Source organism: Protopterus annectens, chromosome 6.part0 (genome assembly GCF_019279795.1).
Source record: "Protopterus annectens isolate FY-2018-M chromosome 6.part0, PAN1.0, whole genome shotgun sequence".
Lineage (NCBI taxonomy): Eukaryota > Metazoa > Chordata > Ceratodontiformes > Protopteridae > Protopterus > Protopterus annectens.
The window spans coordinates 378521220-378541614 of record NC_056737.1 but is presented as its reverse complement, the minus strand read 5'-3'; the positions used below and the strand labels follow the sequence as shown (position 1 = coordinate 378541614).

The following is a 20395-nucleotide window of genomic DNA, read 5'->3' as shown; positions in this document are numbered from 1 at the left end:
ATGATGAATAGCTTCACCACCAACACTGAGATAACCCAATATTCACCACAAGAAGAAAAAGCCAGTGATTACCTTTTCAAGATTTTTTAATAAAACTCTAATGTCCTAAGTAGTCACAGTCTCAACACCAAAACAGCTGCAGCAATTTCCCTGGAAAAAACAGTTATATATTCTTCCAAAATTTTCACAGCAAGCACATCATATATTAAAAGTCAAAATACCAATATACAATCTCCAAGCAACACAGATAAACTCCTCTAGCGCCTCGGCTTTTCAGCATTTACAGAGTATACTTTTTCTCATTAACCTCTCTCCCTTATATACTACAACTTAAAAGTAATTATTTAATGAATAGCTGGGTAACTACAGCAGAGCTAGTAAGAGAGATGGCTAGAAAGGTGCTTGGTGTGACATCTGGAAAGAGGAAGGATGACAAGGAGACCTGGTGGTGGAATGAAGAAGTACAGGAGAGTATACAGAGAAAGAGGTTGGCGAAGAAGAAGTGGGATTGTCAAAGAGATAAAGACAGTAGACAAGAGTATAAGGAGATGAGGTTTCATGGCAAAGAGAGAGGTGGCGAAGGCCAAGGATAAGGCGTATGAAGAGTTGTATAAAAGGTTGAACATTAAGGAGGGAGAAAAGGACCTGTACCGACTGGCTAGACGGAGGCACCGAGCTAGTAAAGATTTGCAGCAGGTAAGGGTGATAAAGGATAAATGAGGGAAACGTACTCACAAGCGAGGAGTGTGTGTTGAGCAGATGGAAAGAGTACTTTGAGGGGTTGATGAATGAAGAGAATGAGAGGGAGAGAAGGTTGGATGATGTGCGGATAGTGAATCATGAAGTGCAGTGGATTAGCAAGGAGGAAGTAAGGATAGCTATGAAGAGGATGAAGAACGGAAAGGCTGTTGGTCCAGATGACATACCTGTGGAAGCATGGAGGTGTTTAGGTGAAATGGCAGTGGAATTTTTAACTAGATTGTTTAATGAAATCTTGGAAAGTGAGAGGATGCCTGAGGAATGGAGAAAAAGTGTTTTGGTACTGATTTTTAAGAATAAGGGTGATGTGCAGAGCTGTAGTAACTACAGAGGGATTAAACTGATCAGTCACAGCATGAAGTTATGGGAAAGAGTAGTGGAAGCTAGGTTAAGAAGGGAGGTGATGATTAGTGATCAGCAGTATGGTTTCATGCCAGGAAAGAGCACTACAGATGCGATGTTTGCTCTGAGAGTGTTGATGGAGAAGTACAGAGGAAGTCAGGAGGAGTTGCATTGTGTCTTTGTGGATTTAGAGAAAGCATATGACAGGGTGCCTAGAGAGGAGTTGTGGTATTGTATGAGGAAGTCGGGAGTGTCAGAGAAGTATGTAAGAGTGGTACAGGATATTATTTTTTTATTTATTTTTATTTTACATTTGTTGACCGGGCTAGTCTAGCTGGATATATTTCCATTTTCAGTAGAGGCCCGGGGAGAAAAGCTCCACACAAAACATAACAAATAGACATGTTGTTAATAAAAACATAGAATAAAAATAAGAAAAATTGGTAATAAAATCAACAGAAATTAAGGCACACAAACAATAGTAATCATGAATAATGTTAGGTCAGTTTCAGAGCATCTTACTTAATACATAAAGGTTATGCCATAAAGCATTTACAATATAGATAAAAGTTAAAGCTCAGGTGGGTAGAGAAGTAGAAGGAGTAATGTAAGATAAAAAGAGGGAAGAGATAGTAGTCAGGAAGTGAAAAAAAAAGAAAAGAAAGAAGACAATCAAGAGGAGATAGGAGAGATGAAAGAAATAGGTCAGACCATAGTAGGACTGCAAGGAAAATGAAAAAAGGTATTTACTAACTATTAAGCACAAAGTAGGGTTAAAGGTCAAGAGAGGGGGGGGAGGGAAGCTAGTCTGGTGTACTACATGAACAAAGCCAGTGATTTTGGAAGTACAGTTTGATTTGTTGTTTGAAGAGAGGTAAGGATGTGATTAGAGTTATATCCTTAGGTAGCAAATTCCATACTCTGCCTACAGTATTAGTGAATAAAGAGTCACCAGCTAAGTTGTGGGCCTTTATGGGTTTGGTCATGAATTTACAAGAGGAACGAAGGGCGGTAAGATTGTTATAAGGGAGTAAAAGTTGTGATAGTATAGGGGTGTTATCAGGTTGGTACAGTATTTTGTGGGCAATAGTAAGTTGTGAGATTATAAGATAGTTTTGTAGTTCTAGCCAGCCTAAATGTTTCAAATTGAGGCAGTGATGGGTTCTAAAAGGGTTACCAGTGGCGAAGCGGTCAATGTTATTGTAGCAAGTTGCTAGTTTGTTTAGATTAGTTTTCTTGAGGTTAGTGAAGATAGGAGAGGCATATAAAAGAGAGTAGATATAAGATGGGAGGGGGCAATAGTAGCTCTAGTAGATGGGGTGAGAAATGGTTTAATACGGTATAAGGATCCTATTTTTCTGTTAACTGATTTGATGGTGTTGTTGATGTGTTGATCAAAAGAGAGATTGTTATCAATGGTTATTCCTAGTAGTTTAGTAGTAGAGTCAGGAGAGATGACAGTGTTGTTGTTTGAGGAGATGGTGAAATGTAATGGGGAGGTACGAGTGGTGGGGGTGAAGAGGAGAAGTTTAGTTTTTTTTAGCATTAAGAAGAAGGTACCGTCTAGTAAACCATGTTTCTACTGTGTTGAAGATATTTTGAGTTAGTGAGATTAGATCTGAAGAGGAGGATGCTGAACAAATAATAGTGGAGTCATCAGCGTATTGAATGCAGGTAGCTTGAGGAATTACAGAGTGGAGATCATTAATATAGAGGGAGAAGAGAAGTGGACCAAGAATAGAGCCCTGAGGGACTCCAATAGAAATGGGCAGTAAGGAGGAGATGTGGTTGTCCCAAAGAACGGCTTGTTGTCTGTTACTGAGATATGAACTAAACCATTTGATGGCAAGGCTATCAAATGAGAGGGATTCAAGAATGTTAATTAAAGAAGAGTGGTTAACCATGTCAAAAGCTTTAGAGAGGTCAATGAATAGGGCAGAAGAGAGAAGATTATTGTTGCGATTGCTGTTAATGGTATCTACAAAGGAAAGGAGGGCAGTGGTGGTGCTATGGTGAGGTCTAAAGCCATGTTGATAGTTAGCTATAATATTGTGTAGAGAGAGATACTGTACAAGTTGCTGATGAATACATTTCTCCATAATTTTTGCTAAAGGTGAGAGAAGAGCAATTGGCCTAAAGTTGGAGTAGTCAATAGAGTTACCGCCTTTGTGTAGTGGGATAATATGATAGATTTTCCAGATATCAGGGATGGTTCCCTCTTGGATGGTCCTATTTATGAGTATAGTTATTGGGTATGCAGTTTCTTTGGCTGCCTTTTGCAGAAAAAGGGAAGGGAGCTTGTCAGCAGAGGGGGTACAGGGTTTCAGTTTGAAAATAAGTCTATAGATGAAAGAGGTAAAGATGGGTTGTAGAGAGAAGTTGTAAGAAGAGTCTGCTAGATTATTTGGAGGATAGAAGTTATTGGTATTTAGTTGTCTAGCAAGAGTTTGAATAGTTTCAGTAAAGAAAGAGTTAAAAGCATTTGCAGTTTGGTGAGGAGTGTCTTGGTCAGCATTTAGTGGGGAGGGAGTTTTGGCTGTTCCTGGTGAAAGGAGTCTATTGACACAGGACCAAAATTGTTTGGGTTTATTAAAATGGGTTTCTTGAAGTTCACAGTAGAACTTTCTTTTGTCAGTGATTATAGCTTTTTTTGGTAAGATTTCTAAGTTGGCGAAAGTGAAGAAAACCAGAGATGATTCTATGGCATCTCCATTTGGCCCAAACCTTATTTTTAGAGGGGATTAATTTTTTGGTTTCATTTGAGAGCCAAGGGGCTGTATTAGACTTCATTCTGATGGTACGTTCAGGAGCATGTTTATTCAAAATGGAAAGGAAAGTAGAATTAAAGAATAATACTGCTTCGTTAAGTGGAAGTGACTTTAAGGGGTTCCAGTTACATGCTCCGAGTTCGTTTTGAAATAGGTCAATTTTAAAGTGTTTGGTAGAACGTATTTTTCTTATATTAGGGAGGTGTAGATAGTCAGTTTTCTCTCTTGTAATATAAGTTAAGCAATGATCACTGAGGTCATCAGGCATAGTTCCTACTTTATATGTGATGTTGCCTTTGTTTATGAGTATCCAGTCTAAAATAGTCTGTTTCTTACTTAATTTATTAAGCCTTGTAGTAGAGGTAATGGTTTGGGTAAAACCATTTAAGTTAATGTGAGAGGTAGGATTTGCAGCATTAATAGTATTCCAGTCTATATTAAAGTCGCCAAGAATTATAGTTTCTTGGGGGTAGTTGATGGAAACCCAACTGAGGAAGTCTTCTACAATAGGTATATTGTTACCAGGTGGTATGTACATGCAGATGATGTAAAGGGCTTTCTTTGCATTTAGTTGGAGTTTAGTGATGATGGCTTCCACTTTACTATCTTGGTTTGGACAAGCTGAAAGGGTAGAGATATTGAGATGATTCTTAAACAGAATTGCTACTCCACCACCCTTTCATTTAGTACGGTCAAGCCGTAGTATATTATAGCCTTGGGGAATAATCTCAGTATCTTTAGTGGCTGGCTTTAGACAGGTTTCTGAGAGGCAGAGAATGTCAAAACAGTGAGTGTCTAGGAGGGTGTGTAGGTAGGGTACTTTGTTGTTGACACTTCATATGTTAAGATGCCCTATGAGGAGGGTATTATTGGAGATTGGTCTAGATGCTTGAGAAGAAGGATACACGGGGCCAGGGTTGGGGTGAATGTCACCGTCTTGTAAGGTAGGATCATCAGGTTTGGATGTGAAGTTGCCCTTGAGAAGGGTTAGAGGTCTTATTTTTTTATCTGAGGGTAGGGCATAGGTGAGGTGAGAGTGCCTATGGAATTTAGGTAGGTGGTAGCTAGGGGTGGAATTGGTATTTAAGAATGAAATGAGAGAAGTGTGGAAGGTAGATGTATGTGTCTGTATGTGGTTTGGCTGAATATTGAGTGGGTATTCGATGAAGGTAAGGAGGTAGGTTGAGAATAGAGTAGTTAGGAGTAGAACTGAGAGTATAAGCAGTGTGGATAAGTTGAGAGTCATTTTTACGAGTAAGTAAGGTAGAAGTGGTTATAAAGTAGGAGGATATGTACGAGGGTAGTGTGACAGCAGTGAGTTCTGCGGTGGGAGTGACGGATGCGTTTAAGGTGGAGGTGGGATTACATCAAGGATCAGCTCTGAGCCCTTTCTTATTTGCAATGGTGATGGACAGGTTGACAGACGAGATCAGACAGGAGTCCCCGTGGACTATGATGTTTGCAGATGACATTGTGATCTGTAGTGAGAGTAAGGAACAGGTGGAGGAGACCCTGGAGAGGTGGAAATATGCTCTAGAGAGAAGAGGAATGAAGGTCAGCATGACTAAGACAGAATATATGTGTGCTAATGAGAGGGAGGATAGAGGAATGGTGAGGATGCAGGGAGTAGAGGTGGCGAAGGTGGATGAGATCAACAGTTCAGAGTAATGGTGAGTATGGAAGAGAGGTGAAGAAGAGAGTACAGACAGGATGGAGTGGGTGGAGAAGAGTGTCAGGAGTGATTTGTGACAGATGAGTACCAGTAAGAGTGAAAGGGAAGGTCTACAAGAGGGTAGTGAGACCAGCTATGTTACATGGGTTGGAGACAGTGGCATTGACAAAAAGGCAGGAGTCAGAGCTTGACATGGCAGAGTTGAAGATGTTAAGATTTGCACTGGGTGTGACGAGGATGGACAGAATTAGGAATAAGCTTATTAGAGGGTCAGCCCAGGTTGGAAGGTTTGGAGACAAAGCCAGAGAGGCAAGACTACGTTGGTTTGGACATGTGCTGAGAAGGGATGCAGAGTATATTGGGAAAAAGATGCTAAGGATGAAGCTGCCAGGTAACAGGAAAAGAGGAAGGCCTAAGATAAAGTTTATGGATGTGGTGAGAGAGGACATGCAGGTGGTTTCTGTGACAGAGCAAGATGCAGAGGACAGGAAGAAATGGAAACAGTTGATCTGCTGTGGCGACCCCTAACGGGAGCAGCAAAAAGAAGAAGATTCAATTAAACATGAAGCCCATCATTCTATTAAATTATATTAAATTAAATGATCATTTTTGGTGTTGAGACTGTGACTACTTTGGACATTCGAGTTTTATTAAAAAATCTTGAAAAGGTAATAACTGGCTTTTTCTTCTTGTGGTGAATATTAATTTAAAAATCTCTCTCCGCAAAGTCACAATTGTGAAATCTGTTGTGGTTGTTGAGGAGCAGCTGTTCACCAATCAATAGTACCAAAGGCCAACAGCTGGTAAGCAAGTCTTGAACCGCTTGTGCAAGGCCACTCCACATGGGCCCGAGAAATTGTGCACACTCAAATACTGGAGCTAAAGACAAGACAGAAGAAGCAGGATGTTCAAGTTTTCACATATCAGGACAGACAGAACAGAATACGAGAACTGCCTGGGTCCACATGGGTAGGACAACATGAATAAAGAAAAATAGGCCATTCTAGACTTCTGTCTAGCAAATGGGCTGACAGTGGCCAGCACATGGTTCAGAGAAAAAGACAGTCACAAGACTTAGGCACTGTACGAGCACATCCACTCATGCATGAATCGTGCCATCCCAAATAGAACCAAAATGCTCTCATCCAAAAAAAGGAAGCCAATCTGGTGGTCCCCTGCCATAAACAAACTTTACAACAAAAGGAAGAAACTTTTGCAGAAAAGAGGAAAATCCCAGGATGCAAAAAACTCCCTTACTAGCCTCAGTAAGAAACTGAGATGCCTCATAAAATCCTCCAAAGCTAGTTACGAAAATAAAATTGCCAAAGATTCCAAAGACAACCACAAAGCATTCGATAATTATGTCAAGAATCTAAATGGCAATGCTCAGATCTGCTCTGAGCTAAAACAGAATGGCATTAAATATACTGATCCGAAGGATATTGCCAATATCCTGGCAGATCGATTCAGTGCCAACTTCACCCCACTCTCACCCCTAAATGGCCCATCTCAATACCAGAAGATTGCCAAATTCCAGTAATAACGGCCACACAGGTACAAAACGCACTCTCTAAAGCCAAGAATACAGCATCCATGGGACCAGATGACATCCCGGGCTGTGTACTACATGAATTACAATATGAACTGGCACCTCACCTAAGTGTCATGTTTAATCATAGCCTCACCTCAGGTTTCGTGCCCACTGAGTGGCGCAGAGCTATAGTTATCCCAATCCACAAGGGGGATCCACCTTGGATCCCGGAAACTACCGTCCCATCAATCTGACAAGCCTTATCTGCAAGGCCATGGAGCGTATTATCATGGAACTTATAAACAAAGACATTGGCAACCTTCAAACACTGGACCCCACCCAGTTTGGGTTTGTGAAGGGCCGATCTTGTCTCCTGAACCTGACTGACTTCTTTGAATCAGTCTCCAGAGCCATGGACAAGGGTAAGGTGGTCCACACAGCCTATCTAGACCTTGCCAAGGCCTTTGACACCATCCCCCAATCTGGAATCATAGATAAACTTACTAAGTTGGGCATTAATCCCTATGTCACCCAATGGGTTGCTAAATGGCTTACTGATAGAACCCACACTGTAAAAGTAGCCGACTCCAAATCCAGCTCCAGACAAGTGACAAGTGGAGTACCTCAGGGTTCAGTCCTGGGGCCGCTCTTGTTTGGCATCTACTTCTCTGAAGTACAGGTCAACACTAAGGGACTCTGGCTAACAAAGTTTGCAGATGACTGCAAACTGGGAGCCATTATTGAATCCCCAAATGATGTGGATACTCTACAAAAGGGCCTTACAGGAACAGATGCTTGGTGCCAGAGCCATGGGCACAAGCTCAATGCCAAGAAATGTACTGTTATCCCCTTTGGGAAAAAACATGTATCCATGAATTACCATATAGGTGGCAGTACACTAAACACAGAAAGTGTGATAAGAGACTTAGGGACACAGGTGGACAGTGGTCTCACCTTCGATAACCACATCGCCACAACAGTCAGGAAATCCTTCTATGTGGCACACCTCATCACGAAGGGCTTTTCATCCAGAAAAAGGAGGTCATTGTCCCAGTGTACTCATCCCTCATTAGACCCATTATAGAATACAATGCCCCATTTGGTATGTACCTCTCAAGACATCTGCAACAACTGGAAAGGCCTCAGAAATACCTCACTAAAAGAATCACAGGCCTAAAGCAGATGCCCTATGCTGACCGCCTTAAAAAACTCCAGCTATACTCTGTCGCATATCGTCTACTCAGAGGCGATCTCTGCTTAACATACAAGGCCATGTCAAACTCAGAGCTGTTGGACATGCTACACTTAAAGAAATCCCAATCCCTCAGAGCTACACGCTCCAGGGATCTAAACCTTGTCATCACAATAAACAAAACATGTTGGAGGGATACATTCCTGACCCAGAGACTCCCCAGACTCTGGAATAGATTGCCCATACATGTCAAGGAGAGTGCCTCTTTGGACCTCTTCAAGAGGAACCTTGACGATTGGATGGGAGAAAGGAAATTCACCCCAGGGATCACGTCAGTCGCCCTGCTAGACAGGGGTCCAGGAAAGTAAATAATGTGGGAAGAAATATTCAGGGAATTGTTATGGCTAGGCTTGTATAGGCCCTAGGGCTGATAGCCTAGTACTAACCTATGAACCTATGAACCTATGAACAAGGTAATGTACAACAGTGGCCAACTAAGGTAGACTTAATCTTAGTAAGAAAAAGGGCACAGGGGTAGAAACTGTGATTGCAAAATCAACCCTTGTAAAACAGCTACTGGTTACCACAATCATCTGCAAGCAGTGTTCAGAGAAGACTCTAAGGTCAACACAGGCAAAGCTGAAGCCATGGGAGTTGTCTGGAGAGAAAGCACAAGAGTTCAAATAATTACTCAGAGCTGTAGCATCTCAAGAAGAACTGGAAATAGGTGGGAGTTGAAGACTGTCAGCGCCTCAAAACAGCATGTATGAGGACTATAGAAAAGATATGCATCCAGTCTAAGTACAGAAGCAAGGTATTTAAGGAAAGCAGGTGGTGGAATGCAGAAGTCCAGGAAATCACCAAAAAAAAACAGGAGTGCAAGGAAAAAGTGGGCGATAGAAAAGAAGGACCAAGCTATGAAGGAATACTGGTTGGCTAAGAGATACAATTGCAAGCAAGAAGGCATAAGAAACATTCTACCAAATTCTGGAAAGCAACTCAGTAGATGGCATAAAATTCCATCAGACTGCATTGCAGAAAACAGTCCGAGACCCTTGATAAGGGGACAAGAGCAACAAGCTGCTCACCAGTCCACAGAACATCAAAGACAGATGGGAAGAATACTTCCAGCAGGTTTTGAATGAAGAAAACCTCCACAGAAGCAGTACTATGCCAAACACAATCTATGAAGAAGGAAGAGGAGGTGCCCACCCTAGTAAAAAGAAAGAACAGCACTAAGGAAAATGAAGTCAGGGAAAGCAACAAGCTCAGATGAAGTCACAGCAGATATGATCAAGATGTTGGATCAGACAGGCCCCTGTGGGTACTCATAGCAGCATGGAGAGAAACTTACATCCCAGATGACAGCAGAATAAGCATACTAGTGTCACTGCACAAGAACAAAGGGGACCATCCACAACTGTGGGCAGTACAGAACTATCAATCTCCTGTCACACTGTATGAAAGCTATAGCTAGGGTGACAGACAAATTAATATGCTGAATAACAGAAAGCAATACAGGAGCAGAGCAGTTTGGATTCAGATCAGGATGCAGCACAGCAGATCCAATGTTTGGAGTGGATAGCTAGTTGAGAAGAAGCTAGAGATGAAGAAAGAATTCAACCTGGCATTCCTAGACTTTGAGAAAGCATATGACAAGTCACAAGAAAACTGATCTGGTAAGTCCTGCTTTGGTACACTCACAGGAAACATTGGTAGAATTACTGCAGGCTATATGCAAGCACCCAATGACTCAATTACAAATAGTGATTCATCTCACAGACGGGTTTCCCAGTGGAAGTGGGTGTGCATCCGGGTTCAGCTCTGAGCCCACTGCTCTTCATACTGGTAATGATGATTAGCAAACAGGTTGGAGGGGGGGGGGCATATCAACAAAGTTGCTCTATGCAGACAATGTGGTATTAAAAGCAAACTCTGAGGAAGAACTTCAGTGAAGGATAGGGGAATGGAATGCAAAACAGAAGGCACATGGATGAAACGGAGTACAGATAAGACACAGCTGTAATGGCAGTAAGTGGGTGAATAAGAAGACGCTGAGAAATTAGACAAAAGGGAAGATTATGGAACACTTTAAAAGCTTCAAGTATCTGGGAGGGGTGGTTGAGGAAAAAGAAAGTCTGAATAAGGTCAAAACTAGAATCAGAGGGCTGCAATCAACTGGCACAGAATGTCAAAGTAGAATATGGCAGAAGAATGCCAAATAAGCTGAAAAGTAAGGTGTACAAACAAGTGGCACTACTAGTGCTACTGTATGGTACTGAAACATGGGAAGTAAAGGCACAGCATTTGAGGAAGCTAGAGGTGATAGAGATGGAAGTGCCCGAGATAGACAAGCAGGATGCACACTGTGGGACAAAGAAATGAGGACATCAGAACAGAAGCCAAAGTAGCTCCAATTGCAGAGAAGGTCAAACACTACACATTACAGTGATTTGGGCATACATGCAGAAAGGTAGAAGACAATCTGGGAAGGAAGACTTGGGACAGACACAAAGGAGGCAAGTGGAAACTAGGACATCCAGCAAAGAGATGAAAGGAATGTGTGATAGAAAACGTGCGACAGTCATGCATGAGTGTCATACAGGATGGAGTGTGGCACTTAATAAATTGAGATGGCGACAGCTGACAAAGACACCCCAACTCCATGAAGAAAATGGGAAAAAGGAGATGATGTAATAACAGTAAAGTCCAAAATAATAAATTCTCAAAACACAAACTGTAGCATCAAATTAAAAATGCTGAATACATCGCAATGTCACATTACTATGAAATGAACTAAAATAAAATATGTAATGCAAAGGAGCTGCACCCATTCCACAACCTGAAACCTGGGGGGGGGGGACTATATCCCCATACCCTTCAAGCTGTAAATATGCTTAACTCCATGGTTGGTGTACAGCTGCAAAAAATACTATATTATCAAACACGTGACTGGAGAGTTGGCACATTTAAAGAAAGGGTGTGTGTGGGAGGGTACAACATTCACCCACAGGATATTACTGACTTACAGAAAATCAAGCAACATATGCTAAGATTAATGCCACCCAATAGTAACAGTAAACATATGTTACCTTCTGCAACAAATTCAATGGAATAACAACACATACCCTTCAATTGACTGCAGACTTACCTTGGTCATTCATGCTGTCCATTATTGTCATTAATTTCTTTAGTCTTGCCATTGATTCTTGTTCATTGCCTTTACTCATGAAATCTGTACCAAAACCAGGGATCATACCCTAAAAGAAATTGTCAGGTTGTTAATAACCATGCTAAACTGAAACAAATGGTTACAAATGGTGCTAATGTACATAGAAACTGTTCTACTTTAACTGTATATACAGAACTTGAACTGGTGAAGCATTACAATCTAAATAGTAGCTGTTTGTATAAGGAACTAATATAGTGATGGACTACACTAACTTCTGAGAGACAATGAAGGTCTAACTACTGAAAGCTATTGCACAAACAATCTATCCTGCTCTTCTAGATGGAGTTTATAAAATGTGAATTTGTACTTAATGTAAATGCACATCTTCCTGGGAGTTTTCATCATTCACACATCCATTCATAGATTTTTATTCTGAACTTCAACAGGTTAACTCTGCTACAAGGCAGATGGTAATTAAGCCTCAAACTGCCAGCAGCCACTGATCATCATTCAGAGCAGACGATCAAAAGTTCTAGATTCTTCAACATTTAACTAGTCTCACCAAACCGATCCCAAGAGAAGAAAATGTAATGAAGCAGATAACAGTGAAAAGACCACTTAAACAGGAAGCAGATATTCCTGAAAAGGACCATTTTTGTAGCATGATTCCTTATCTATGGGAATCTGCTACAGACAATACCAGCCATTTTAACCTGACTTCCAGTTCATGGTAGACCTCTATGTTAATGTACACCACTGTGGTATAATCCAAGATTCTCTGCTATCAAATGGTCTTGAATATCTGAAGGGCTGCAATGACTGCAGTGGCCTCTCCAGCTCCCATTGTGCATTTTATGTTTATGTAGGAATGCACAGTCTGCTGTCCATGTTTGGTGTTCACTGAAGACCAACTGTGGCTGCGCATGTGGTTGGATGCAGCCGCAGTGTCTTGGTGGATCATTTGGATCGATCATTTTCGGAGTAGTTGGTCTGGTCAGGCCATTCAAGCCTTTGGGTGGTGAATTGTGCCAAGTGTGGAGCATGGATGGTGGAGACCCGATTGCCTGCTGATGCTGTGTGCCGAATCCACATTTGGTTTCTTGTTTAGTCGGATGAAACTGCATCTGGATTTGGGATTTTTTTTTTAATATCTAGCCATGTTGCTGATGTGGAGATGGGGTTAATGACGTGAGAGATGTGCAGAGTGCAGATAGTGGAGACCCCACTGTCTGCTGGTGCTGTGTGCTGGACCTGGAATCGTGCATGGCTGTTGATGCTTCTGTGTCTTCAGATGGCTTGGACTCTGTTGTTGTGTATGTGTATAATGTTTCAGTGCTTAAGTTTATACATGACTTCTGTGTTTATGTTTATACTTGAGCTTGGAATGTAATTTCATTCAGCTGTGCACTTTGTTGTTGTATGGTCTGAAAGACAAAGTTTTACTCGACTTCTCTTTGTTGACATGTCTCCTGTTCATGGTCTTGTTGGAGATTTTTTGGTTCCTCAGTACTCTCAATAGGGCTACCATGGCTGTGTCCAAGGAGTCTATGATGAGTGCACAGGTAACCAAGCCTAAACAGAAAGGCACCCTCTGACTTGAGATGCATATTCTGCACACACCATGAGAAGTGCCTCTTTATGCAGGAAAACAGTAATATATGGCAATGGCGGGACACAGGGTACAAGCACCAGGTTTATCAGGTATCAGTGCAGCTTCATGTGTATCCTCTCTAGGAATACTATTTAAAATGAAGTTGCCACATACCCCAGTTTTCTCAGGAATTCCCTTGCAGTAATGTGTCTTTGATGTGCTACTGTCCTGAAGTAATTTGACAGGAAAAAGAAATTCATCTGAAGGGAGGAACACTTTCTGGCCCTGTGTGGCGAGGTGCCCCTAGGAACACTGCTTGGTTGATGTTTGCTGGCTGTGACTTAGGAAGGTTCATGGGGAGACCTTGGTTATGAAGTCACACAGACTTGCAGAGGCTTATGAATCTCCTTTAGATTTGCTCTCTAAATTAAGCAGTCATCCAGATAAGTGTTTATGTGACCGCCTTTGGCTATGCAGTAGGCAGTTACTGCAGACACACTTTGCAAACACTCTGGATGCAGCAGATAAACCAACATGCAAGAAGATGAACTGGTGGTGGTAACTCCAACTCTGAGAAATCATCTGTCCATTCTGGTTTTAGGTACATGTAGGCAGGCATCCTTTAACTTCCCACATCAGCTTGTGGGAAGGGAAGAGAAAGAAGGCACTGTATGGTTAATATTTTGAATTTTAGGCTTTCTAAGATGGCTGCACAATGATCAACAGCTAATTTAATGCAACTATTTTTGTGCATAAATGTAAATAGAAATTTAACTACCCTGTGTTTAACTAGAACTTAGTATAATGCAATGCAAACAAAAGGAGCTTTAATCCCTGGGCCTCTGCTGAAAATGGGTATTACCCAGTCAAATATTTTCGGTAAACAAAGACAAATAAATTTCAGCTCCCCAAGTGTGAAAAAAGGAACTGAGAAACAAGGGCCAGAAACTCCATGTTTTAGTAAATTCAGTTACTGGCTAGTAAGTACACTGTTTGGATACCAGCAAAGAAGAAACTTGGAAAGCCTGAAAGAAAACCAGCTAGAAAAGGTGAAGAGAAAACACAGATTGGTAAGAATTCTGCAGATGTTCAGCAAAACTCAGTTCAAACTTCAGCTTTGGTGCAAGACATGGCCTCCTGTAATCTGGAGGAAAAAAATAGATCAAATGTGCTCAGAGCTGATTAAAATAAACAAAATGTTGAAGGAGTGTATCAACTCAAATAACAAAAGGCTGCAAAAATGGAATAAGCTTTAAACAGCAATTCAAATGAACTGATAAAACTGTAAAAATCAGAGGTCAAAATCTAGTAAAAGCTTGCCGAGTATGAGACTGCTCAAGACGAGCTGTTTCAAAAATGTTAGAATTACAGGACAGAGAATGCAGATTTCGGCTGTACCACAGAAACTGGAAGAAAGAGACTATTAATTTTTATGAAATCAGAAATAAACAAATGGACTGCTATTCCACAAATATGAGTTGTTAAATGACAGGGCACACTGTGTATGCTCCCAACCTGGTCACAAGAAATCAGCCAAGCCCTGTATTACTAAAGATGCAATCATACCAGAGGAAAGAATTGATCCTGACAAAACTGAGGCAAAGGCGCAAAGCATTAAAAAATTGGTGGCAGTAGAGTGTTCGTGAAAAATTATTCTTCACTGTACACCAGCCAGAAGAGAAGCATTTTTATTCCAGCAATCAGGGAATGTCAATAGGTAAGTGCAAGAATCTAGCGGCAATACCCAGGTGTCTTCAGAATATTTTTTTTTCTTGGAGGATCAGTCATTTTTTGATGTACAACAGGTTAAGGAAATACAAAAGTTTGTCCATAAAAAGAAGGGGATACTCTGCTTCTCATTCTTCTGTTCATAGAGACTTTAAAAGTAAAACTTCTTCCAATATTCCAAAGAAAAATGAGGCACAGAAAAAGGCACAGTAGCTGACTAGAAGACTCAGGAGTCCTACGGACTTGACCACAGTCTTGGGTTAAGAGATGGAGATGAACAGGAAGATCAAAAATACTGAATTAGTGAAAATGTAACACTATAAAACAACAATCACTTTTGTAAAATATGGCATTACAAGAAAAAGTGAAAAGACTGGACTTTTGTTGACTTTGTTAAACTTGTGGTGGACTGAAAAGCACGTGTCCCACTTCATATCATAAATATTTAGAAGGACACTGAAGGAAAGGAGAGGGGAAAAAGTAAAATTTTTTGTTCTTAACACTATTTGTATGGGATATTTCATGATATAAATAGCATGTTATATGGTAATGCATTTTCAGATGTCGAATGTGATAAAGATATTAAAGTAAGCAACTGCCTTTTTCTTCTTTTTCAATTTTAAAAACTTAGGTATTACAATGTAAAAAGAAAAGAAAGGCTGGACAAAAAGTATGTTTAAGTTAATATGCTGTAATCTTGAATTGCTGATGTGGGGGATAGGGTGTAAAAGTGCAGAGATGCATGTAGAGTTGATATGTTCTCCCTTACTTTTGTGTAGGTGAATGCCTGGATTAAGGTCTTTGGCTTAATCTAATAACAATTTTCTAGTATAAGCAGGTAAAAAAAAAAAGATGACAATGTAGTAATGAAACGTTTTCCTTTGACAAATAAATGTTCAGTGTAAGTTGAGAGGTTGACAGAGCAGTACATTTGATTCTTGTATTTCCATGGAGACGAGATGACTTAGGGGATGCAATACAAGCCAGAACACTTTAAGGATAAATGTTAATGTTTTCTGAAAACATACAAGCTGTTTTTCATATCTGGGAGGGGAATGAAGATAGGAACATACAGTAATTACAGCAAGTAGGTGCACAGGCATGCATCACTGCATGTGTACCCTTAATGCGAGGTTGAGTTATGCCTGTGTGTGCAACTGTCGTTTTTTTTTACAACTGTTCCTATCAGGAGTGTTAAACTTTATTATTTGAAGTTGTACATGGTTGTGTGCATTTCTTTTAAGTTAATAGGTTATGGGGGTATTCTGGGGGTGCGTCTGATTTTTTTATTTGAGGGTTTTCATTAAAACAAAAAGTCTTGTAAAATGTAACACAGGTTCAAAGGGAGACACCAAGAAACAAATGCATAACAGATCAACCTGCCAAACATTAGTGGGTGTGTGCAACACAAAACCTGGAAATAGGCATTTAAAATAGATGTAATTTACAACAGGTGGGAATAGTAACTTCTTATAATGGCTACACTAAGCGTATTATTTTGGAACATGAATGACTTCACAGGTACAGACAAAAAGTTAGATTTCTGAGTTACATTAAGAACTGCAGAGTGCAAATAGCAGTGTTACACGAGACACAATTGGAAAGAAGTAAACGTGAATTTGAAAGGATTTCAAGATGGATATTCAGTACACTATCAGGGACAAAGAAAAAGGGATGCACAATCAATTCTAGAGGAGCTCCTACAGTGATAGAAGAGGAAAATGATAGTAAAGTCATATTTGTGGTAGTAAGGGGCCACTATTAAAGGAGGAAAACTATGCTGGCATGTATTTATAGTCCACTTGGAAAAAAGTTCTGTACTTACCATTACATTCCATCTGTGTTGTCCATTTTCATTATTCAACATATGGGTTCGGATCCAATACTCAGATCTGACTCGGCTGTTATTCTAGCTCGTGGCCACCAAAATACTCTCAAGCTCCATTCCTACCCATAATATACCACCCGTAACATCTCTCAGATCTTGTTTGCAACTTGACATGAACACCATAAAGAATTGCCATAATTAGAGTTCAACACATGGGACGTGGTGTCCCAAGAATTTAATTCCTCCAGAATTCACTTGTGATAAATGGAGGTAGACGGAGGGTGGGGAGTTGAGGAAGAATGAAAATGGACAACACTTTTGGAATGTTACAGTAAGTATAAAACTTCTTTATCTAATGCTGTCAATTTTCATTCTTCCTCGGTGTATGGGACAGAGTCCCTAGCTATCTAAATTCCTGGGTAGATTTTAATGAAGGACATTCCCGAGTACGGTTGAGGTAAAAGTCTCTCTCTCTTGAGACCGGCTCAAAATTGTAATGAATGATAAAGGCATTAGGATTTGACTAAGTAGATGTCCCATAACTAGACTCCATCCGTAGTCTAAACTGGAATATAGTGGAACTGATCATATGTGTAGTTGAAAGAGCCCATACTGGTTTGTTAGGGGGAAATTCAATTTAGTGGAGACAAACAAAATATAATCTGTCAACCACTTAGTTATAGTTGCGTTTGTGACCAATTTTCCCATTTTGTGATGTGTCAAGGAAGCCAAGAACTGATCCATATTCCTAATTTGTTAGTTCTGTGCAGGTAGAAATGCCATGGATTCTGACACTGACCTCAATAGGGAGGAAGCACTGGCATGTGAAATGTCCCTATCCATGTGGAAAAACAAGATAGGAACTTAGAATATACTGTTTGAAGTTCTTTTTAGTTGCATTTACTTCTGTTGGATAGAGTTCCAAGTTAAGAATTTTAGATTGCATTTGGCTGTAGTTTGAAAAGACTGTGTCAAAGTTTGCTGTACCAACTGTATACCCCATGGTGGTATGGGATCTTTGTAAGGAGGTCTAAGTAGAATGCTGCTGTTGTGTCTTTCGGCTTTTCCCGGTTAGGGGTCGCCACAGCGGAACTCCGGTCCGCTAATGATTGGTAGTTGATTTTTACGTTTTTTTTTTTTATTTTAATTTTTGCTTTATTTTTCCTAACATGTTGTAGCTTAGGCACTAGCATTTTAAAAGTTTCTGATTAACTAATTAATTAATTAAATAATTAAATAATTGATTGTTTCATTGTTGATTGAATGAAGATTTTCTGGTATATATATATATATATATATATATATATATATATATATATATATATATAGTACCTGTAGTTCCCTTGTATTAATAGATCTGATGAAGCGTACCTAGTGTACGCGAAAGCGCTTATCTCTGTAATAAAACCTTTTTATATATCGTGGTGGTATGCTTCCAGTGTTTCTGCCTTTGATTTTTACATGTCGAGTTACCAGCCCTGATGCACAACCTTCAATGAAGGTACGCCCATTCACGCATGTCTCCACGCAGAAGATGCTCTAGCTGAGAATCGAACCAGACAGCGTCTTACTGTGAGGCGACAACCATTTAAAAATGCTTTGCAAAGTTTAGACGAGACCAGAGAAGAATTCTGAAAATCTACACAGAAATCTGAGAAAAGCTGTGAGTAGAAGTTAGACATTCGATAAACTAGCACCCTCTTAAAATAAACCGGCTAGAAATTTAAGGACAGAAGGTACTGGAGTTGTGAAAGGTTATACCTAATACTACTATAGTCAAAGAAAAAATCATCTCCATAAATTTCTGTAGGGATTCCTTAGTTGTTATGGAAAGGTAAAAAAATGGAACAGACAGGTGAAAAAAAAAAAAGCATAGGTTGTCTGGCTATCAATATAATAAGAAAAAACACGCAGTCAGTTTTAGGGTAGACATATGCAGATGAATCATGCCTGCCAAGTAAGACAGAAGTTCTGTAAACAGATCAAAAATTGATGGTGATTACAGAAAAAAAGAGGTCAAAGGAAGGGGAACCATTTTATTCGAGTTTGGTAAGATATAGTGAGGATGGTTTGTTCTTCAATGTGGCTGCTTTCTGAAGTAGTCCTTTTTAAGACACATTGTAAGTGCCTATCACGTTCTATATTCTTACACCTTGGTGCTGTTGTACATGTTTAGTTTACATAAACTGTTTCTTCCATTTAAATATGCAATTTACCTTAAGTCTGTACTCCTGGGCACAGAATGAAAACCTGTCCTTATAAGCGAATGAACGAACAAACAAACAAATAAATAAACCATATCAGTTACTTTATTGTTGTGAGACAAACCATGTAAGAGGGACCTGCTCAAGTTGATGGCTATCACACTGAATAAAGAGGTTGGAAGAAGATCACCCACTGCCACACCTTCAGTATATGTAAGTTGGCCTCCTCGGGGGAACAAATGCCATGGACTGTATTCCCCAGGAATTGTCCAATCCATCCAATCTAGGAAGCATCCATTGTCACTGTGGTCTTGGGTGGAGAAATAAAAAATGACAGGCTAGCGCAATTGTTATGACTGCATCCACTCAAAGTTAACATCTGCTTAACTGAGTTGTTATCTTTATCAACATAGGGTGAGCAAGAGTTTATTATTTTGTTTTTAGCATCTTATTCTTGGAAAGGAATAAGGGCTATTATCACTGAAAAATTGTTCCTATAAACTCTAATGTGTAGGTCGGTTAGAATTGTGACTTCCTGTTATTGATGGATATCCCAAATTGTGGACAAGCCCAAGTAAAATCCTAGCTGAAGCAGTAACGAGCCTGTCATCCCAAAATGAAAACATGTGGGATCCTTGCAAAGTTAAGTGAGATGCCAGTACTGCGATGCACTTGGTGAACACCTTGGGAATTCTGGTTAAGCCATAAGGCTGGACTATGACCTGGTAATGACTGGCTAAATTGTAACTACTTCCTGGATCATCTATTCATTGTATGTGATAGTACTAATCCTGAAGGTTAATCAATCTCATCCATATGTCCTGCTCAGAAAGGGCAAATTGGACTAAACCAAGACTAATTAAGACTTACTGTGCCAAACAGAATGGTTCAAAACACAGACACTAAATGCTGATCACCAGTATCCTATTTTGTTTAGGTACTAGAAGAATCTTCAGTCAGATATGGATTCTATTGGCCTAGAGGGAACTTTTGAATGACTCTAAGCTTCTTGGGTAATGGGGTGGAAGGGGAAAAAGGGAATGATACAATCTTAGCAAAAGATTCTCTGCAAGGAAGCATCCTTCATTATGATTCACAATGCTTCCTAGTGTAGAGATAAGAGATTCCCGACTGCCTTCAGACGAGAGCACTGAGGTCTCCTTTCAGAAGCGCTGGCAGGGTCTAACAGAATAAGTTTCTCTAGACTTTTGGAATTGCAGAAGTCCACTGCTACTGTGGTCTTCTCAGCCACTATTGCTCCCTCCATGCCTTGGGGTGAACTATCTTCGCATGTGTCTTGTAAGAGACCCTCAGACTTCCTGTAACACATACCTAGACATCCCAATTGATTACAGAGAAAAAAAATGCTGAAGGGCCAGAAAAAGGGGCACCCAAGCCAGCTAGGGTCTTTATGCCCTTACCTGTGGGGCCAAACCAAACATAACTGTCAAAGATGACTTGAAAGACAGCACAGAATCAGATGTTCATCCAGGTATGTCTCCTGATGAAAATGCCTGAACCCGCAGCCCTAGAGTACGCAAGATACCCTGCAGTATTGCAAGATAAACATCATGGATGAATAGGATATTGTCCGTAAGGTAGTCTGAG

At 40.3% G+C, this 20395-nt stretch overlaps 1 protein-coding gene across 1 annotated transcript in view; it reads right to left on the bottom strand.

Annotated features, from left to right (window-relative positions):
- Positions 1-20395, bottom strand: part of SRP54 (signal recognition particle 54) — a 1212380-nt gene that overhangs the window by 306009 nt on the left and 885976 nt on the right. The window contains exon 13 of the mRNA XM_044073524.1: positions 11416-11524. Within this exon, the coding sequence (XP_043929459.1) occupies positions 11416-11524 (109 nt within the window). The remainder of the gene's footprint in view (positions 1-11415; positions 11525-20395) is intronic.